Genomic DNA, 23,120 nt, shown 5'->3' with positions numbered 1-23,120 from the left:
TTGCGGTTCGTTTTGTCCATTCATACTTTTTTAATGTTTTTCCATATTCAAGGGACTTTACTCTAGTCGCCAATGAACTCGGCTGTCGGTTAGTTTGTTCACAAATCATTTTTCACGTGTTCTTGAAGGTAAGCTAAAAAAAATCCTGCAACTTTACAAGAAGCAGCAAAGTATAAGAGTTTTAAAGATGGTCGTTGTTTTTGGTTTAAAGCTATTTACATTAAATTAATGGAAAATGACGAATCTGACGTTACAGACTTTACACAGTACTTTCCGTTTCTTCGCGTTTACCTTTTTATCTTTGTAAGTTTGTATGATCTAGAGAGAAATAAAGTAAATAGGTTAGTGCTCTTGACCTTTTCGTGTTCCTATTGCAGCCAGGTTATACGTTTTAAAGAAGGGGGCATTTTTTCCTGACCTCGATGCCCTTTCTATTAGCTTTGGCAGTGTAAAGAGCTTTTAAGAAGACGATACAGATTCATGATTGTTGTCATCTTTCAATATCAGCCCTCCAGCGATCCTTTTATTTTTCCAAACCCTTCTTTCTTTTATTTTATTATCTTTTCATATGTTCTTCATTCCAACACTTTTGAGTGGTATATGAAAGGTCAAAGATCGCCACAACAAAGCACAGGGAAGTCATTCCTTTCCCTGTCACTGATTCAGTCGATCATTCTCTATTTGCTGGTGTTATACTTTGCAGGTCTTCCCAGCGTATAGTTATCAGCCGCAAAACTGCATTTAGTACCTTTTTATATTTAGTCAAGTTTTGACTAAATATTTTAACATCGAGGGGGAATCGAAACGAGGGTCGTGGTGTATGTGCGTGTGTGTGTGTGTGTGTGTGTGTGTAGAGCGATTCAGACTAAACTACTGGACCGATCTTTATGAAATTTGACATGAGAGTTCCTGGGTATGAAATCCCCGAACGTTTTTTTCATTTTTTTGATAAATGTCTTTGATGACGTCATATCCGGCTTTTCGTGAAAGTTGAGGCGGCACTGTCACGCCCTCATTTTTCAACCAAATTGGTTGAAATTTTGGTCAAGTAATCTTCGACGAAGCCCGGACTTCGGTATTGCATTTCAGCGTGGTGGCTTAAAAATTAATTAATGACTTTGGTCATTAAAAATCTGAAAATTGTAAAAAAAAATAAAAATTTATAAAACGATCCAAATTTACGTTCATCTTATTCTCCATCATTTTCTGATTCCAAAAACATATAAATATGTTATATTTGGATTAAAAACAAGCTCTGAAAATTAAATATATAAAAATTGTTATCAAAATTAAATTGTCGAAATCAATTTAAAAACACTTTCATCTTATTGATGAACCTTGTCGGTTCCTGATTCCAAAAACATATATATAGATATGATATGTTTGGATTAAAAACACGCTCAGAAAGTTAAAACAAGGAGAGGTACAGAAAAGCGTGCTATCCTTCTTAGCGCAACTACTACCCCGCTCTTCTTGTCAATTTCACTGCCTTTGCCGTGAGCGGTGGACTGACGATGCTACGAGTATACGGTCTTGCTGAAAAATGGCATTGCGTTCAGTTTCATTCTGTGAGTTCGACAGCTACTTGACTAAATATTGTATTTTCGCCTTACGCGACTTGTTAATTTTGCTTTTAATTTTGCTGTGCAGGCTGAAATGTATGCTGTGAAAGTCTGCTGATCGTGGTGTTTATAACCATGCCTGCAGCACCGCCCCCCAAAACGTGTCTGTTGCAGTTCCGCAACTGCCGCATTTTAAGAGATCACAAAATTTACAGAGATGATTTATGGGTGCGTGCTGGCAAGATTATAAATCCAGAGAAGATATTCTTTGATGAGCGGATCGTAGCTGACATTCAGGTAGACTGTAACAACAGCATCCTTACTCCAGGCTTCATTGATGCTCAGATAAATGGTGAGTCTACAGCCATTGATAAATGCATGCAGGGCTCCCCCAACAATGAGTCCATGTGTGACACACTAAACGTATTAATACAAGGTCTCGAGATGCTCTACATTGCTGTTAACATGCGTAGCATTGTAATTGTTTGTTAGGACTAGCAACAGTAAGCGATGGAAGGAAGAACCACTTTGCCATTAAGTTGATTAACTGAGACTTGTCCATGCGGATTGGACAAAAACGTACACTTTGTTGGTTTTCAAGTCAAAGATGGCGAAGTGTTCTACTGAATCTGTACCAACACAAAATGTTGGGTGTAAATCTAGCCAGTATGTCCAAAACGTTTTTATGAAGGGCTGACAGAGAACAACAGAAAGTAGACCTATATTATTTAGTATGGACATGATCGAGCTGTCCAGTGTTCATCCCAAATGAAAGAAAAATGATGTTTCTCCAGTCACTACGCACACTGGTTAATGACCCACTAAAGACAGTAAAGTTCTGCTTTGGGAGTCCGAAGACCTCCTGCAGTGTGAAATTGGGTGTCCCGGGACCCTATGGATAGAGGGTCTATGGGGAGCCCTTGCATGGTAATGTGTTCTATGCGTTCACATATATTTTGCTGAACTGATGTGTGTGTGTAAGTGATATACTGATAATGCTTGGTGTTTTGTACACTTGTAACATTTAACTTACAAGAAACAGTTATTTAGTTTTAGCTATCAGACAAACTAAAGCGTAAGGCAAAAAAAAAAAAAAATAGTCTGTTTACGGTAACCCGACCGACCCTATTTTTTTCGCGCAACCCTAGACTTTTATTGGCATTTGGGAAAAAAAAAAAAATCTGGGTTTTTTGCAAAATAACGTAAAAATATGGTTTTTTGGAGAAAAAAAAAAATCCCGACCTACCGACCCTATTTTTTGGCCTATGTTACCGTAAACAGACCTAATTTTTTTTTTTGCCTAATAATGTAGCTTATAACTTCAATTTAATACAGAAAAATTAACTGATACCGGGCTGCCTTTTTAAACAATGTATTTTCTTGTACAGTATAATCAAATTGTAAGATAATTCTTGACATACATGAACATGATGAAGTCTCTGGTTGTGTGTTTTAAATGGTTGTTTACAAAGTATTATTTTTGGTTTCTTCTTTTATACTGGTCCTGAGTTGTGATAAATCATGACCGTACTTTTTGCAACAGGGGCCTGTGGAGTGGATTTCTCTGATGTGGACAGTGATGTGACAGAGGGTGTGAGCACTGTGGCAAAGCATCTCTTGGAACATGGAGTCACTTCATTTTGTCCAACTGTCATCACTTCTCCACCGGAAAGCTATCATAAAGTATGTCATTTGATTGTGTTTATTTCTACACAAATGTCTCTTCTTTTCTTCCTTCTTAAAGTGATTGCTCTCTTGTCATGTTGACAACCTTTATTTTTGTGCAAAGTCAAAAGGTGACACTGAAATTGAATGGAAATTCCAGGGGTGTACCTTAACTTTTTTTGCTACCGGCCAAGGGGGCCGGTAAGTCAAAATTTGAACCGGCCCCCCAAAATTCCAACCGGCCCCCAACCAGCCGGGATTTCCAACCATATCAACGGCTCGTAGATCGCGCATTGGCGACGACAAACACACAAAAACCTACATTTATACAAACAATGCTCACATGCTTATTTTAAATGCCATAAACAAACTTTGTATGTTTGGGGTGCTTTAATTATTCACTATGGTTCAATAACAAATCAAACAGTAAAGTATCAATTCAATGAAGAAAACATTTGATCAAATCAACATTTACCCACTCACTGTCACACAGTTAACCTCACTCTTAGTAGTCAAATGCACACCCTCATATATAATAATAATAATAATAATAATAAATGAGCATTTATATATAGCGCAACATCATAACTTTACAATTATGCTCTTTGCGCTTGACACATTTAAAATTAAAACACAGTTATACAAGCAATTACATCTCATTCATAGTCAACAAGGCTTAATTAAAAACATACACCAACAAACATACATTACAAAAAAAAATTCTTCCACTATATATAGTCATACCATTAATCATTTACATGCTAAGGGAAACAATCACACACAAGTCATCCCCTTTTTCAGTGTCACACAATCACACATTAACTTTCACTCTGTCTCATAATTGCCAGTCTTAAAAAGTTGCAGAATCTTTGGCACATCTAAATCTCTAAACACAAATTTACCTCCTGGTATCACATTCTGATCACAAGTTCGACACACAGCACAATGCATCTCCTGTTTCGTGTCGTCGTACACGAGCCATACTCTTTCTTCGCCGGTATCTGTCCTCTTCCATCTTTCCTGCCATTTTCTCTGCCGTGTTTCGTTTTCATACTGTCTCTTTTGACCTCTTTTTTCATCGTCCGTTCTCTGGGTTTTTTTGCGGCGGGGGAGTGACAGTGTCAATACATCTCCACATGTTTACAAGCGTGTGTACAGTACGACGTTTGAATGCGAGTGGGGAACTTCCGGAGGTAGTCGCGTTAGACGCGAGAAACATGGCGTCCAATATTATAGCAGACGAACCGCGCGAGATCTTTGTTCTCCGGTCGTTCCTATCGACTGCGTTCATCGAAATTTGAACCCGCCAGGCGGGCGATTTCAGAGGAATTTTGAACCCGCCCAACGCGATTTGAACCCGCCGGGGGTGATCGGGCGACCGCCACAATTCACCCCTGAAATTCCATTTGGAAATTGAAACATCTATTTTTTTTAAAAATCTGAACAATGTGTAGAAATAGATGATGTTCGGAAATAACTCTGTCAGGAATTCCAAGGGTTGTGGAAGACTTGAGTTAGTGAGTCAAACAAAAACATGTGGTTACTTAAACGCAGCAACAGCAGCAAATAACTGACTCCAATGTATATGCTATGTACTGTCTGCTTGATATAATGCCTTTTTTTTCTCGAAAATCTGCACATGGGAGCAACAATTGCAATGGCCTGCAGTGATCGGAGCAACAATTGCAATGGCCTGCAGTGATCGGAGCAACAATTGCAATGGCCTGCAGTGATCGGAGCAACAATTGCAATGGCCTGCAGTGATCGGAGCAACAATTGCAATGGCTTGCAGTGATTGGAGCAACAATTGCAATGGCCTGCAGTGATCGGAGCAACAACTGCAATGGCCTGCAGTGATCGGAGCAACAATTGCAATGGCCTGCAGTGATCGGAGCAACAATTGCAATGGCCTGCAGTGATCAGAGCAACAATTGCAATGGCCTGCAGTGATCGGAGAAACAATTGCAATGGCCTGCAATGATCGGAGCAACAATTGCAATGGCCTGCAGTGATCGGAGCAACAATTGCAATGGCCTGCAGTGATCAGAGCAACAATTGCAAAGGCCTGCAGTGATCGGAGCAACAATTGCAATGGCCTGCAGTGATCGGAGCAACAATTGCAATGGCCTGCAGTGATCGGAGCAACAATTGCAATGGCCTGCAGTGATCGCTGGCATGTTTCTCAAAGTCCTGTGACCTCAGGCAAAACACGTTGTTGACAGTCACTCCATCATTGCCGCAACAAATGTGTATATTTTCTGAGAAATTGGGGTTATATTGAGCAGATACTGCATAACATTACACTACATTGGGGTGTGCACGTTAAAGATCCCACGATTGACAAAAGGGTCTTTCCTGGCAAAATTGTATAGGCATAGATAAAAAATGTCCGCCAAAATACCCGTGTGACTTGGAATATTAGGCCATGAAAAGTAGAATATGCACCGAAATGGCTGCGATCTGCTGGTCGATGTGAATGCGTGATGTATTGTGTAAAAAAATTCCATCTCACACGGCATAAATAGATCCCTGCGCCTTGAGTCCGAGTCTGGAGATACGCGCGCGATATAAGACTTCATATAACATACAAATGAGTTATTTGCTAGTTTTTAACTGATACAGTATGGCACAACTCTTCCACAACACAACACAGAGTTGTCCCAGGAAAATGTTTATTGTAAAAAAGCTAATAATGTATATTGATAGTTTCTAATCTTATGACTAAAACGGCATCTTCTTTCTTCTGCGTTCATGGGCTGAAACTCCCATGTACATTCATGTTTTTTGCACAAGTGGGTTTTTACGTCTATGACCGTTTTTACCCCACCGTTTATGCAGCCATACGCCGCTCTCGGGGGAAGTGTGCTGGGTATTTCATGTTTTTATAACCCAAGGAACTCTGACATAAATCACAGGATCTTTTCCGTGCGCACTTGGTCTTGTGCTGGTGTGTACACACAAAGGGAGATAAAGCACTAGCAGGTCCGCACATCAGTTGACCTGGGGGATTGGACAAATCTCCACCTTTCACCCACCTGGCGCAGCCGGGATTCAAACCCGCAACCTTCTGATTGGGAGGCCGATGTCTTATCCACTAGGCCAATGCGCTCATCCCCCACTGCGTCATACTTGTACAATATTTTCTCTTTACAGATCCTGCCTCAGATAAAAAGAAGCCAAGGTGGTGCTGAGGGTGCAGGAGTCCTAGGTGAGTTACACACATGCTTGCATGTACACATGCATATATACACATTTATGTACACACACACATTTATGTACACACACACACACACACACACACACACACACACACACACACACACACACACACACACACATTCTTGACTCAAACACAACAGTGGGTGATGCAAGATCTAACCTGAATTAATTGTTCCAGCCATTCTGTTGTAAGTTCCACCTGAAGCTTTACAGTTAACCTTTCAAAGTACAAAGTAATGCCTATCCTTTCAGAACGACTTGAAACTGTGGAAGCTGCAAAACCATTTTTCTGTCTATCACAGGTGTACATTTGGAAGGACCGTTCATAAGCAAGGCAAAGAAGGGTGCCCATCCAGAAGTTTACATCTGTGACCTAGAGAATGGCTTCTCTGACCTGGTGGACATGTACGGTAACCTTGACCAGGTCTCTGTGGTGACCCTGGCACCAGAATACCCAAGATCAGAGGAGGTCATCAAAGAGTGCGTGTCAAGGGGCATCACTGTTTCAGTGGGTAGGTGTGTTATGCCATGAAGAGAGAGATTGTCTTCCTTGGCAAATCTGACTGATTCTGACACTCTTGTTTGATAAGTTATCTGTGGATGTTGCCAGGATTTGTTTTCTTGGACAAATTTGCTGAAATGGCCAAATGAGTTTTGAACGTTTTTCGCAGTCCTCTGTGTCTTCTTTCCCCTTCCATGAAAAGGTTCGGCAATACTGCCAAAATGACGGCAGCATTTTCAGTGATTTAGATAAAGTTTTGGCGTTTTTGTTTAATGCTGATGTCATCCAACATCTTTGGTTGTCTGTCAATACTTTTCCTCTTTCCTGGACCTCTTCCTCCTTTGTCTATTGCCCATCACTTATTTAGCAAAAGTTTTTGTCACACGAGTTTTCATTCACAAGCACCTGGGAAATAAATCTCATGTTCCCCATGCAATAAATCCCCGGTTACCATAGTTGCAGGAAGCAGGTTATACATGGATAATCAAAAGCAAACCCAATAGAAACGTTCGGGGATTCTTCGGCTCTTTTCATTGGCCTTTCCCCAGACCTAAACAGACAACACGACGCTGCTTTGCAAAGTTCCAAAAACAAACTGGAAAACTGGCAAAAGTAAACAAAAAACAAAACTACTTCATGAAAGGTCATAAATTCATCACAAACAAATGAAACCCACCAATATGTTTTGTCTTCTTACAGAGTCATGGAGTGCATGTATCTGTGTTTCGATACACAGACGTTTGGAGAAACACGAACGTCAAGTTCAAGTCAAACCAATTGACCCCTGACACATGCACATTTTGACCCGTGCACAAGACGTTGTATCGATAAACGAAGCGCAAATAAGAAATAATAATAAAAGCAAAGAAAATAGCAACAAGATATGCAAACATCTAACAAAGCCGAGCAAGCAGAATGACAGGTCTAATGAAAAACAAAGAGGCACTGAGTCGGAAACAAGATCGCGATTCTTTCCTTCGCTGCACGACTCAAATTTTCTGTGACCTTTGACCCAACGTAGCTTCCACATTCGATCACTAAGCTTAATATTTACAACTGAAAGCTGAGGGGATGGAATACCGAGATGAACCTACAGAACTGTGCTTCATCAAACCTGACATATTCATCCCAACATTTTATGAACTCAAAAACAGAAAGTTGCTTTCACACGCCAGCTTTGATTGCCAGTGGTTATCAAAACGGATTGCCAGTGGTTATCAAAACGGAACTCGTGTGGTTATCAAAATCGAATTTTGATGAGTGTTCATGCTGTGCTTTGTTCCCCATCAAGGTCACTCCATGGCAAACCTTGTTCAGGGGGAGGAGGCAGTGTGTCAGGGAGCGGGCTTCATCACCCATCTCTTCAACGCCATGCTGCCGGTAAGATCACTCTTCTGTCTGCAAGAACAATTTGCGAAGACTGGTGTATTCAGTGTCTTTAGAGGAACTTTGAGTTTGTCTCAAGTAAAAACAAATAAATAAAGAATAAAAAATAAAGTAACTAAGAAATATTGGTTAAAGCCAATAGAACTACAGTAAGAATTCCTATAGCAACAACTCCCAGTAACCACCCATCCCGTTTTTCGACTGATTTTCGGGTTCACACAGTGTCATGAAGTGGAATATGCGAATAAAGAAGTTATTTTCTATGCCCTATCTAGTTAAACTGACTTTCACTCTTCGCACTACACACTTCACACACACAGAATCTGGGAGGATTATCCATACTTATCATTTCCTCACAAATAACAATACAATTCTTCACATCAATACAGCAATACCAATCACCACTCACGAACGCACAGTTCACACAGTGATATTGCAATCACTCAATACATGTGAGTACATAGTATAACAATCTTTCTTAACCATACTATTTCAATATTAGGTTATTCCACAAGATAGGATGTTGACAGACACTCACGAGTTCGTAGTTCTCACTTCATACCGTCCTTTACACACTCTTGTGCCACTGTAATCCATGCAGATACTGTTTTCCATATCTCACGTTCCTCCCCGAGAAACACTACTTCGCCCTTAGCGAAAAGTACCGGTTCGTCTCAACATCCAGTGTTGATGGGGACTCCACCGTCCATCCACCTTCGCCGATGTGACTTCTTGTCCTGACATCGTCACGAACTCTCCAGTGTGGGTTCCAACCCCCGGACACCGTCATGGAAACTCCTAAAGAATTAACCCAAGTCTTAATATAACATTCTCTTAAACCATCTCTTCTTTCTAAACAGTCGTGTATCAGCTCTCTCGTTCATTCTTCCCTTTCTCTCCCTCTTGGCCATATTTACTAAATACCTAACGTAATCCAAACATAATAATGATCACACTCTCATTCTCCATTCACAACTAAACATTACACACGTACTTCTGACATCATTCCATGTATGTCATTCCGTCCACAATCAATATCCAAGCTATACTTAACCCATGGATCACTTAATCCATTAATGACACTACCATACATAGCATCAACATCTTAACATAACATAAATGCGTAACAACATTTATGTTCAAGAAATTACCCAACAAAAACGTAATACAATCTCAATGAGAATCCTCTTGAAAACTTCACACTAGAATTTAGTGCACTTTGCATACACTACCATTTACATTCCAGCTATGTATTCAAGCTTCAATATTATACAACATAATAACTCATTTACCTTAAGAGACCCGTCTCAAGAAGGAGTTCTTGTTCCCAGAACAAGACGACAAGCGTAAACCAACCTCCTTGGTTTCTAGTTTGAATCGCTGTGCCTCTCTCAGTCTCAAACCAGCTATATCTTTCAAACTCGTAAACACAATTCTGTTAAGCCAGGGCTATTTCCTCGTGAATCACACGAAACCCGTGATATCACTTCTAACCTGTCTACGCATCAACAATCCATTCTTTAGGGAGGTTAAAATCACGACGTCTTTACAAAACCCAACCTATCTCCAAATACCTTACTCGCATCTTTGTGACACACAGGAAATAACTTGCTAATAGTGACACCTTCCATTTTGCGACGACCGACTAACCAACAATGAGCCAATAATGAGGGGGGCGATGCTTTACCACGTGCACCGGGAATGGGCTTTTTGGACGTAACGTGCATGGGAATGGGGACATTCTCGTAGCGTGCACCGTGCACAGAGGTCCGGCGTGCACCGTGCATGGAACTTTTTCGTAGCGTGCACTGTGCACAGAGGTCAGGCGTGCACCGTGCATGGAACTTTTTCGTAGCGTGCACCGTGCACAGAGGTCCGGCGTGCACCGTGCATGGAACTTTTTCGTAGCGTGCACCGTGCACAGAGGTCAGGCGTGCACCGTGCATGGAGCTTTTTCGTAGCGTGCACCGTGCACAGAGGTCAGGCGTGCACCGTGCATGGAACTTTTTCGTAGCGTGCACCGTGCACAGAGGTCAGGCGTGCACCGTGCATGGAGCTTTTTCGTAGCGTGCACCGTGCACAGAGGTCCGGCGTGCACCGTGCATGGAGCTTTTTCGTAGCGTGCACCGTGCACAGAGGTCCGGCGTGCACCGTGCATGGAGCTTTTTCGTAGCGTGCACCGTGCACAGAGGTCAGGCGTGCACCGTGCATGGAACTTTTTCGTAGCGTGCACCGTGGATCACTGTGCATGGCACTTTTGGCCTCAACATGCACGTGACCTCAACTCATGGTGACCCTCAATAATGACTGTCATCCCAATTTACCCCTGACAACTGACCAGTGTGGTGAGTGTCTCAGTAAGTTTTCACCCTGCACAGAAGTAAAACCATCAACTTTGGGTCTTGCTATCAGAGAGAACACAGTGTCTAAGCCACCAAGGTCCCCAGAACATAATGTAGGCGGCCTTTGTCAGGAAATGATAAGCAATGAGCGCTTGTGGGGTGATAACGTGAGTCAACTCCTGTGATCTTGCCGCCAGGTGGCGCCAGTTACCAGCCGAAAGAAAGAAGGGGCATAACCTCACCAGAACCGACCATTGTCTGTTTACCGTATAAAATGCACGGCTTACACACGAACTGTTACCAAACCGATATGCTATTTGGAGCCAATGCAAGTTTTTGACTCACATGCGAAGCAAAAGTGAGTATGTACTCACCCGAGTCGTCCGTCCGTCCGTCCGGAAAACTTTAACGTTGGATATTTCTTGGACACTATTCAGTCTATCAGTACCAAATTTGGCAAGATGGTGTATGATGACAAGGCCCCAAAAAACATACATAGCATCTTGACCTTGCTTCAAGGTCAAGGTCGCAGGGGCCATAAATGTTGTCTAAAAAACAGCTATTTTTCACATATTCCCCATTTTCTCTGAAGTTTTTGAGATTCAATACCTCACCTATATATGATATATAGGGCAAAGTAAGCCCCATCTTTTGATACCAGTTTGGTTTACCTTGCTTCAAGGTCAAGGTCACAGGAGCTCTTCAAAGTTGGATTGTATACATATTTTGAAGTGACCTTGACCCTGAACTATGGAAGATAACTGTTTCAAACTTAAAAATTATGTGGGGCACATGTTATGCTTTCATCATGAGACACATTTGGTCACATATGATCAAGGTCAAGGTCACTTTGACCCTTATGAAATGTGACCAAAATAAGGTAGTGAACCACTAAAAGTGACCATATCATGGTAGAAAGAGCCAATAAGCACCATTGTACTTCCTATGTCTTGAATTAACAGCTTTGTGTTGCATGACCTTGGATGACCTTGACCTTGGGTCAAGGTCACATGTATTTTGGTAGGAAAAATGTGTAAAGCAGTTCATAGTGTATGATGTCATTGCTAGGTTTAGTTATTTGACCCTGAAGGTCAAGGTCATGTAAAGGTCAAGGTCAAGCATGTGAGTCGTATGGGCTTTGCCCTTCTTGTTTTCCTTTCTCGTGTGATCTTGCCGCGAGGTGGCGCCAGTTGGGGTATAACCTCACCAAAATCGCCCATTGAAGTAACAAATAAAGGGACATAATTCCACTTTTGTTGTGTTTGTCAGGCGGTTTGTGACAATACAAGTTTGAACCTTATTTTAAAAGTTTAAGAACTGAATATAATGGCTAACTTAGATTCACTCAGTGTGTTTATGTGTGTGTGATAGGGGTGGAAGGGGACTCCCTTCCCGTGACCGACCACCTGCAATGTACGGACAGATTTGCAATGGCCCAAAGTTGTCTGTTCATGAGGACTGCTGTATTATAACAATCTATTAAAAAAAAGTATTCATACCTTAAAAAGGTGTTTTTTAATTTCATAAAATATTACCTTATAGCTTGCATTTTGTAATTTCCGAAAGCTGTATGCATCCTTAACAACTCATATTTTGTTGAAAGCGATAGCGAAAACAGAGTACCTTGATGTTTATGATTTTCCCCCTCTGTGTCAGTTTCATCATCGGGATCCCCACCTAGTGGGCCTGCTGACCAGCGAGCGCATTCCCAAAGACAGAACCATTTTCTACGGTCTTATCTCGGACGGCATACACACACACCCTGCCGCTCTACGCATCGCTCACCGCGTCCATCCTGATGGTAAGGTTAACGATCAGCGATGGGGATGTGTTCATTTGTATGTGGGTTATTCTATAAAGCTGTGTACCATTTTGTGACATTCTTTTTCACTTGTTTTATAAGGCTTGTGGGATGTCATTATTATATGGTAAAAAAAAAAAATTTATTCGCAGGATTTCTATCTGTGACACACCAGCCAATGAATAATACAAAGAAGTAGAAAAGGATGTAGGACATTTGCTGTATTTTCAAATAATTTCTTGGTGTTAATAATCTGTGCCATAACCCTTTTATGTCCATGTTAGCCAAGACTTATACTTTTAACCTTTACCATGCTTCAATCGCTCTCATGGGGTCGCCTTCACGCGGTGGGAGCGTTTAAACAGAGCTACCCCACCCCTTTACTTCTCTTCTTTTGTCTTATTTCTGCCTTACCAGTCCTTTCACCTATATTTCCTTCCAAGAAAACTCTCCCTACTATTCCCTGCAGTTTTCCAATTCTTTTCTTGTTGTCTTATTTCTACCTGACTGGATCCATCACCTTTATTTCACTTACCAAAAGTCTTCTTTTCCACATCCTTATTTCTCTGCACCCCGCATGTCGTAAGAGGCGACTAACGGATTCTGTTTCTCCTTTTACCCTTGTTAAGTGGTTCTTGTATAGAATATAGTCAGTGTTTGTAAAGATTTTAGTCAAGCAGTATGTAAGAAATGTTTAGTCCTTTGTACTGGAAACTTGCATTCTCCCAGTAAGGTCATATATTGTACTACGTTGCAAGCCTCTGGAGCAATTTTTTGATTAGTGCTTTTGTGAACAAGAAACACTTAACAAGTGGCTCTATCCCATCTTCCCCCTTTCCCCTATCCCATCTCCCCCCTTTCCCTCGTCGCGATATAACCTTCGTGGTTGAAAACGACGTTAAACACCAAATAAAGTAAAGTAAAGTAAATGCTTCGATCCTTGGTCGTGGATGATCAAGAGCTTGGAGCTTCACAAAAGTGTCTGTATCTCTCAAACTTTTGGGAATTTTTGATTAGGTCTTCATGTAATCCTCAAACACAATAGGACCTTCCCATCAACCATTTGAGCAGGATTATCTTTGTAAAAAATCAATTAAATTATAACATAATTTGAACTGCACAGTCCAGATGATATGGGTCATGGACGACCCATATTGAATTACTTAAGAAATGTTAGTGTTTATATCTATTGGGATGGCTTGGGTCGTGTACGACCCATACTCTGCAAAGAGGCTGTAAAAAGGTTATCCCTATTTAAAGTGCATTGGTCATGAACGGCCAATACTTTTTGGGTTGAATCCTTCTTTTAGAAACTATGGGCCGTACACAACCCATATCAAGCCTAATCCGAAGAATTCTAAATACTTGTTAGTTGTAATGAATGACCTTAACAAATCTGTGCCTCAGGTTTGGTGCTAGTCACGGACGCCATGAGAGCCATGGGTTTACCGGAGGGAACCTACAGCTTCGGAAAGCAAAGTGTAGACATAAAGGGCAAGACTGCGACACTGACCGGTACTGACACACTGGCGGGAAGGTAAGCGGTGCATAAGGTGCAGGACACTTTCAGTTAGGGCAACGGAGTGTAGAGATACAGGGCAAGAGGGCAATACTGACCGGTACTGATATGCTGGTCGGAAGGTAAGCGTAAGTTACAGGACACTTTCAGGGCAGCGGAGTGTAGAGGTAAGCGCAAGTTACAGGACACTTTCAGTCTGGGCAGCGCAGTGTAGAGATACAGGATAAGAGAGCGATACTGACCGGTACTGATATGCTGGACGGAAGGTAAGCGTTAGGTACAGGACACTTTCAGCCTGGGCAGCAGAGTGTAGATCTCAGAGGCAGGATAAGAGAGCGATACTGGTACTGGTGGCAGAAAGGTAAGTGCAGCATGAAGTGGGGCTGTTATTTCTGGAGTGATTGAAAACGTGCAAGTCAGAACTAAAAATTATACAAATTCATTGAAAGAAAACAAAGATTCTTGATGCAATATAGTACATGTTCTGTTTAACACTTTCGCGACGGGACACTGATAAATCAGTAACCGCGCTGACACGCCCATGGACGGGACGCGCATTTTTCAGTACCAGTCATACAAGGTACAAGACTCGTGATTGCTTCCCGGTTTTTGAAGATTGCAATAAATTGAGTTGTTTCCCTTGATACACGTGATTTTCTCTTCCGGCTTGATCAAATTTGTGCAGATTTGCGTGGTGTTTTTAAACAAAAAAATGAATCGAAGGCGAGCCTTGTCACGGGAGGAGATTCTCCGGATGTTGGATCTTGAGGATCCTGTAGATCATGATACATCGTGTCGTTTTAGCCTCAAGAAAGCGATAATAGCAGTGATATTGAGGAAGAAACAGTCCCGTTGTTGCTAGTACGAGTCGGCAAACTACACGTGGTAGGCGGTGATACTGCTAGACGAACATGTATCTCGGAATCGTGCAGGAGCTATGGGGGCGTGGCAGCACTGATAACAATGGATGGCTGGAGCCTTCAAATCCTTTTGGAATTGTTCATAGGTGTACAGTTGGTACTTTGTTGTGAAAATGTGACTTATATTCAATATGGATTACCTAGACATCATTTGGTGAGTGTTACAGTTTTGTTTCATTTGAGTCAGGATGCTGTGACTGTGAGTGAATGCGTGATTTGCTTGTTTTTTTCTTTGTACTGTCTCCTTATTTCTGTGTACAATGTTAACAATATTTCAGCTAATTCATAGGTTTTACACCTTGTTTGGTTATAACATTATTTATAATACTTTCTGTTAAAAAATAACTTTTAAAAAAAGCAGTGGAAAATAAAACACACACAAAAAAACGTTAAAAAACACAAATTATCCCCCTTTCACCCCCCTTTGCTAAAACAAATCGCGTGACAAACTTATAAATAGCACGACTGAACTGGGCATCCATTTTTGAATTAGTACACAAAATTTGGTGGTGATTGGACTTAATTCAAGCTTGCTAGACAGATTTCTTTACAGTTACTGATTTTTGGGAAGTTTCTTGGTGGCAAGCTTGGGCAGGCAGGACCGCCGTGGCAGTGCTAGTCACAATAGTGTTAAAGGTGGTCGTCTACATTTTTGCTTTTTTTCAATAATATTATGGTTAGATTTCGCTAAAAAGTTATGTCAGATGATGAATGAACCATGGGGAAAAAAGTTATAGAAAAAAAAATATATGTAAAAAAAGATTTTATTTTTGGGTAGCGTGACTCACGCTTCCAATATTTTGTTTTCTGTTTGCTGAGAACATGTGCTTTGCCTAAAAATACTGACCAATCAAATTCATGTCACTATGCTTATAGCCACGCCCAAACAAGTGCAGCAACAGTTTGACACTGGAGCGCTGTCCACGCTTTTTTTTAAACGCACGAAATGCACGGGATTTGAGAGGAGTTTTGCGCTTGGCATTTTCCAAATAAGGATATCCTACTATGAGTACTACGCTGGAATACTACAATGAATTTTCAAACGGCTACACTGGCTTCGTCTTTTCTGATCGAAAGGGGGTGTATTGTTGATAATTGTAGATAATAGATGGCGATTTCGGTATAAAGATGTAGACAAGGACCTTTAAAATGTAGACAAGGACCTTTAAATGTAGACAAGGACCTTTAAATGTAGACCAGGACCTTTAAATGTAGACAAGGACCTTTAAATGTAGACAAGGACCTTTAAATGTAGACCAGGACCTTTAAATGTAGACACGGACCTTTAAATGAGCACAGGTGTTGTAGCAGCACAGTGGCACATTCTATGCAGTAAAAAGCTGACTGCCTCTGCTCAGCAGTTTCTGTTTGAATACTATTTAGAGTGTCAAACAGCTTTGTCAATTATAGCTAGAAAGTGCTACTGATTTGATGTATATTGTAAAAAGTGTACAGCATTGTTACCTTTATTCTTTTGTGTTCAGAAAGTACATACTACTAGCCGTGTGTTTTTCTTAGTAAGTGGGTGTCTCAACGCTCACAGAACAATGTTTGCAAGATAACTGGTAGCATTTTTATCTGTTTGTATTTCTGACAAAGATGAGATGAATGCTACATGTCATTAGGAGGTGGGTCAGGTTATTCATATTGTTTTCTTTATGAAAACTCAGGTTGTTCATTGCTTGACAAGTGTCTGTTATTTTTCAGCATTGCTAGAATGGATGTCTGTGTGCGACACTTTGCAAAATCAACAAGTAAGTATTGGTACCCCCATATGGTTTTGTACACTTTTCTTTGGTAGACAAGACCTTGTCAATAACTCAACCTTGGTAGACTCAAACTTGTCAATAACTCCCATCGAGTATACAGGCTAATGTGTGTTGTCCTTGGCATGTAGCAGCTTTGGATTTTTCTCACAGTTGCTGCTGTAGCGTACTAGGCTGGTTCTAATCTTGTTATTGATTACAGAGTGATGTCCATTGGAAATATATTTGTATGGTCATCTTGTATTGGTGTACAAAAGCACATAATTATGGTATGGCAGCACAGTCATGGTTATTTTATGTTACTTAATGTTGTAGTTTAGTTTGTCCGGTTGACAGAAGTAAAGAGTGAACTTAAGGCTGCTTGAAAAAGAGATGTTATTTCTTATAAACATGAGTAGGAAAGAGAGAGCAAGGAGGGGAAAAAGATAATAGATAATCTAAATAAGGGCGCCTTTGATTGTAAAATAGCAAATAGGAGACTGACACATAAACAGGTTATAATTATGGCAAACAGGCATTGCTGTGAATGGGAATGATAATTAAGACATTGAGAAAGTCTTGTGTAATTGTGCTCACATTTACAGCAAAGAATTTAGTCCAGTTTTTGGCTCACGTAAGTGTAGCCTATGCGATCATAACTTTGTCTGTCTGTGCGTGCATGCGTGCGTATGTGCGTGCGTGCGTGTGTGCGTGTGTATGTCTGTGGTAGAAACTCGAACATTTGAAGACGTCACATTACATTGACGTCACATTATGACGAAAGAGGTTTAGACGTCACGCGAAGGAAGTACTGAAAATCTCGGTCATTATTATTTTGAGCGGGCCGAGACTAGTTGGCAGTCGTGTCCCTGTAAGTAGGCTACATGCAGACAGACAGATCTATACTGTTCAAAAAAAGAAACGCATAGCTTGTAATATTTGGTTAATTTAGTTATATGGCTACAAGGATATCCACCAAACTGCAGAAAATGTTTATCTGGTCGTCGACCTTTCGTCCATTGCCACAAGTGAGCTCTGCACGTGACGCATGCGTTATCAGTGGCTACAATGTCAAAATTCCTCATTTGGCATGACCACTCGTCATGCTTCAGTGTAATCTCGTGAAACTCGGGGAATATTGAGCTCTCACCATGTCTTCCAAAACCCATAAAAGCGGACTGTTCGCCACAAAGAAATCAGACGACAATTCAGCGACGAAAGATGGCCCGATTGAGCAGAGAAGACCGCCAAATTGCATTGGGTCGTTTACAAGCAGGCCAAAGTCAAAGTGCAATGGCCAGGCACTTCCACGTGTCCTAGAGCACCATCAGTAGACTGTGGGTCAGGTTTCAAGCCACTGGCTCCGTTGCTGACTTGCCACGAGCGGGAAGACCAAGGGCGACAACTGCTGCTCACGACCGCTTCATACGGCTCCGCCACCTCCGGAATCGTTTCCTGTCGGCCTCATCTTCTGTCCAGGCTCTCCCCGGGCCACACCGATTATCGGACCAGACCGTGCGGAACCGCCTGCATGAAGCTGGTTTGAGAGCTCGCAGACCTCACAGAGGAGCTGTCCTCACCCGCCGCCATCGCCAGAACCGAGTGCAGTGGGGCAACCAGCACCTTCGCTGGACCGTCCGGAATCACTGGAGACACGTGTGGTTCAGCGACGAGTCCTACTTCCTGCTCCAGCGACATGATGGTCGGAGGAGGGTCTACCGGAGAGTAAACGAACGTTACGCGCCCAACTGTGTGGATGAGGCACCCGTTCATGGTGGTGGAGGCGTCATGGTGTGGGGGGCGATCAATACCGCTGGAAGGAGCACCCTGGTGCACGTCCAAGGGCGCATAACTGCCCAGCGATACGTGGAGGAAATTCTGCGCCCACACGCCCTTCCTCTTCTGGCTGACCAGGATGCCATATTCCAGCAGGACAACGCTCGCCCGCACACAGCACGACTCACCACCCAGTTCCTCACCGACCACCATGTCCAGGTGCTTCCCTGGCCATCCATGTCGCCAGACATGAACCCGATAGAACACCTCTGGGATGAATTGGACAGACGTGTGCGCAGGCGAGAAGAAGTGCCGGCAAATGACCGCGATCTATTGCAGGCACTTCAGGAGGAGTGGGACACCATCCCACAGCAAGATATCCGGCATCTGATCCAGTCCATGCCCAGAAGGTGCCGGGCAGTTGTTGCTGCTCAAGGCAGTCACACCCCCTACTGACTTGACAGCCTCGGCACCCAATCGTATTGATTGACTGATTGATTTGAAGATGCAAATGAACTGTGTGTGCATTCAACTGTGTCCATACCAAATTTCAAACAAATAATCTAAATATTGGATTTTCTGTTAATTTTTTCGAAAAATAAAACAAATTTGGCAAGTAGCAACTATGCGTTTCTTTTTTTGAACAGTATAGATCTAGTGTCTCGCTTTCTTGCACAGTTTCACCTATGCTCTTTCTGTCTGTGTGTGTGTGTGTGTGTGTGTGTGTGTGTGTGTGTGTGTGTGTGTGTATGTGTGACGGAGTGATTGAGTTTGTGTTACTGTTTGTCGATTTCTTACGTGAGCCTTGATGGCTTCGCCTCTTGTTGTTTTTAATCATCAATAAACATAATTCAGATTCTGTTTTGTCTTCCTTTATATTTGACTGTGGGCATGTACTTCGGGGGCATGTTTTGTCGTAGCACTTCTCATATCAAGGATAACTTGTTCTTTGATGCGTATTTGTGCCTAAGAAAATCCTCACACCCGTGGGTTAATGATCTCTTTGCTTTGCTTCAGGCTGTGGAAACGTGCTGGCACTGGAAGCAGCGTCGCTCCACCCAGCCCAGATGCTGGGTATCACTAAGAGCAAGGGAACCTTGGACTTCAACACTGACGCTGACTTCATCCTGCTGGACGACAGCTTGCAAGTCAGGGCCACCTACATCGCGGGACAGCAAGTGTGGGTGGCTGATGACGTGACCTTGAGGGAGACATCTCTACAAGAGGCGTAATAGATAAATCCCCGAAATATATCTTATGGGCTGTGGAAGAGTTATGTTTGTGGAATGTGAGGCAAGCTACCTGTATAGCTCAATGGGAGTGGCTATAGTCAATCATTTGCTCTGTTCTGCGTGTTTTCAAAGGAAAAGGCTGTTTATACACTGTCTTATTGATATCATGCCTTTTAGTCACAAAAACATACAGATGAGAGGTCATTAATCACGGTGGTGCCCATGGTATGTATCCACTGGTAATTCCACATTGAGGGGCTCGCTTCACATTCATGGAACACAACTCTTTCACAGGGCATTAGAAATCCACATACAGTTACTTCCAAACATTGTCTACTAGGATGTAAAGACCTCATGAAATGGTGCTCTCAATGGCCTAACTGACACAGGGCATTAACCTTTCACTTTCTGCTGACAGTTTATTGTTTAAGTAAAGCTGACATAAGAAAATTCATTGTTTACACTTAAAACTGCGCTTTTGTATGGCAGCTGTTTTGTTGCCAGAAAAGCTAATCTATATGGGGAAAAAGAGTTCAACTTGTGTTGTTGTTGATTTACCTGTAGTCAAAGGTAAACCTTCAAAACAGTCTGGCATGACAGTTACCTGTGTTGTCTCCAAAGTGAGAGGCTAATTGAGTGTTATTTCAGAGTTGAGAGGAGAGTGTGCTGTTTCTTATTACTGTTGCCATTTACTCAGACCTAAATTAGTAGTTCCTAGTTGAATACAATTAGATGCTCGGTATTATCAGATCTGTGATGTGTTAAGTATTTTAACGCACTGTTGTGATAGCTGGGTGCTTATCCCTTTATTTCTCTGAGTGCTTCAAGACACTGTAGTATTTCATACCTCATTCTGTATTCCTAATTTTACATTCTATGATGTTTGTTATGCTTCAAATTTGCAACCATTGTGTTTTGTTTTATGAGAGCTTTTTGTATTGATAACAATGAGCAGAAGCCAGAGTTGCATGATTGAGAGTGAGAGCATTGTTTGATTTTTTCACTTTTGTATTAATGTTGATTTTGTGTTTTTAGACACTGGGTGACAGGTACAATTAATTTGTCTCTTGTAGTTTATTATTTTTTTTATACAGGACAAGTGTATAATATGACTTTCAAATCAGATCATATTTTTTTCAAAGGAATGTGAATACACTGCTCTCAGAAACATGGATCTTTACCCTTCACGGCATCACGCGTTGGACTACACAGTTTGGATGATGTGGGTCGTGTACCACCCATACTTTCCAAAGAAGGACTCAATGTAAACAGTATGGGTTGTACACGACCCACACCATCCGAATAGGGATACAAGTTTTACCGCATCTTTGCAGAGTATGGGTCGTATACGACCCATGCCATCCGAATAAGGATAAACAACGTAAAATTCTGTACGTAATTCCATATGGGTCGTCCACGACCCACATCATCCTGACTGTGTAGTTCAAATTACGTCATCGTTTATTTGTTTGTTAACAAAGATAATCTTTCGAAAGTTAGGCAATGGAAGGTCGTATGGTGATTAGAGATTACATGAATTAAAAACTCCAAATAAACTTGGCAAAATAATTATTGCAACAACTTTCGCATTCTAACAAAAGCGGTAAAACGCAATCCATTTTAGTTCAACTTTATATGCTGGAAAAGGTCATTATGTCCACCGTTTATATCATTTGTCCGATCGGTGGTAATTTGTATAGGCATCCCGTTACAGCCTGTCAAACAAGGTCACCCCTAAAATCGACCTGACAAAAACCCGGTAGCTCAGTTGGTAGTGCACTGGACTTGTGATCGGAAGGTCGCAGGTTCGAATTCGGGCCGGGACGGACACGGGTCAACTTTATGTGCAGACCCAGAGACGGAAGCCATGTCCCACCCCCGTGTCATCACAATGGCACGTAAAAGACCTTGGTCATTCTGCCATAAGTGCAGGTGGCTGAATACACCTAAACACGCAGACACCTGGGTAGCGCGACTCCGTTGCTGCTAGCTTTCCACTGGGAGGAAGCGACCCGAATTTCCCAGCGATGGGACAATAAAGTAATGAAAAATGAAAATGGAAAATGAAAACCATAGCCCCGTGTTTTAAAATCTGCAAAAAATCAGAACGTGCACTTACCAAATACTTCTGACTACCGTTAGAAACGCCATTCAATTTCCAATTCAAAGCATTTTGTTTGATGCACCTTACTTCTCTAGTCTTTGTGTAGCCTTTTGACAAAGGCGGTAGGGGTCAACCGTTTCAGGGGCCAAAAAAAGCACGTTTTGCGGCCATTTTTGAGGGGGTCCTCCACTCAAAGAGCCATATCTGCTCAAGTTCTCAATGAATTGCTGTAGAAATTTTAGAAGTTATGACTAATAGGCTGACCAAAATCTGTGTTGATTTTGGTGAACGTGTATACTAAGCGTGTCTTATAACGCAACGTTTCCGAAAGACCTAAACAAATATTCGTATTAATTTGAGCAAATTTCCAACATACAATGATTCTTTATGCATCATTTTGGGGAATACACAAATTTACATGCATCTAAGCAAACCTGTTGACATTTTCATGAACTTTGTTGTTGTCAGATACTGCACATACTGTACTATGATGAAGTATGTCAGATACTGCACATACTGTACTATGATGAAGTATGTCAGATACTGCACATACTGTACTATGATGAAGTATGTCAGATACTGCACATACTGTACTATGATGAAGTATGTCAGATACTGCACATACATGTACTGTACTATGATGAAGTATATATAGTTCGGTTCTTTGCTCAATTTGACACCAGCTTTGCTCGTTTTACTGTTACTTGCACTTCTCACTTTGTTTTCACCAACTCGATCATATTCAAGGAGATGTTAGCTATATGTACGTACTCGCAGTCAGGTGCTTTCAGATCTGGTGGTTGTAGTTTTTGAGTGATTCTCTAAATTGTTTACACTTTGCAGCAAGACAGATCAAATAGGAATTCCTGTGCTAAATCAAATGGATCGCCCTATCTCTTACTGTCTCTGATAAGGAAGCTCACCTGGGTATCACATGCATTCAACTTTTAGTTCACCATCATGCGATGACTGATGAAATGTGTGAAGTTATCAATACATGCAAGTTAAGCTTGAACTGGTCATGTTTTCAGTCATCCTTAACTTTGTGAGAAGATAATAGATTCTGAGATGCCAGATTGCTCATCCTGTTTTGGGATGTTGTGACAGTGTTATAAGTATAAGAGATGACAACATGTATGAACTGTAGAGCGTGCATATGTGTGTGTGTCTAAAACGTTTTGTTTTGTACACATTGGCACTCTTTGCTGTACAATATACCTGTTCTTCACTTTCATTTGTTCACCTGTAATAGCGTTATTGGCATGACATATCCAAATGTAAGATATAAAAAATGTTCTTCCACTTGCCTGTTTTATTTTACCTTTTCTCTTGTGATGTTCCAATTCT

General features: G+C 41.6%; 1 protein-coding gene across 1 annotated transcript; it reads left to right on the top strand.

Annotated features, from left to right (window-relative positions):
- The first annotated feature begins 46 nt into the window (after positions 1-46).
- On the top strand, positions 47-23,075 carry LOC138969500 (N-acetylglucosamine-6-phosphate deacetylase-like). The gene is made up of 10 exons (XM_070342306.1): positions 47-128; positions 1,651-1,914; positions 3,106-3,245; positions 6,381-6,435; positions 6,749-6,958; positions 8,240-8,328; positions 12,333-12,477; positions 13,885-14,014; positions 16,624-16,670; positions 19,455-23,075. Exons 2-10 carry the CDS (start codon positions 1,698-1,700, stop codon positions 19,667-19,669), a joined length of 1,248 nt encoding a protein of 415 aa, XP_070198407.1. The 5' UTR covers positions 47-128; positions 1,651-1,697; the 3' UTR covers positions 19,670-23,075.
- Positions 23,076-23,120: the final 45 nt, after the last annotated feature.

The sequence above is a fragment of the Littorina saxatilis genome, linkage group LG6 (assembly GCF_037325665.1).
Source record: "Littorina saxatilis isolate snail1 linkage group LG6, US_GU_Lsax_2.0, whole genome shotgun sequence".
Classification (NCBI taxonomy): Eukaryota; Metazoa; Mollusca; class Gastropoda; order Littorinimorpha; family Littorinidae; genus Littorina; species Littorina saxatilis.
Note: the sequence above shows the minus strand (reverse complement) of the source record. Positions and strands in the feature narration are given on the sequence as shown.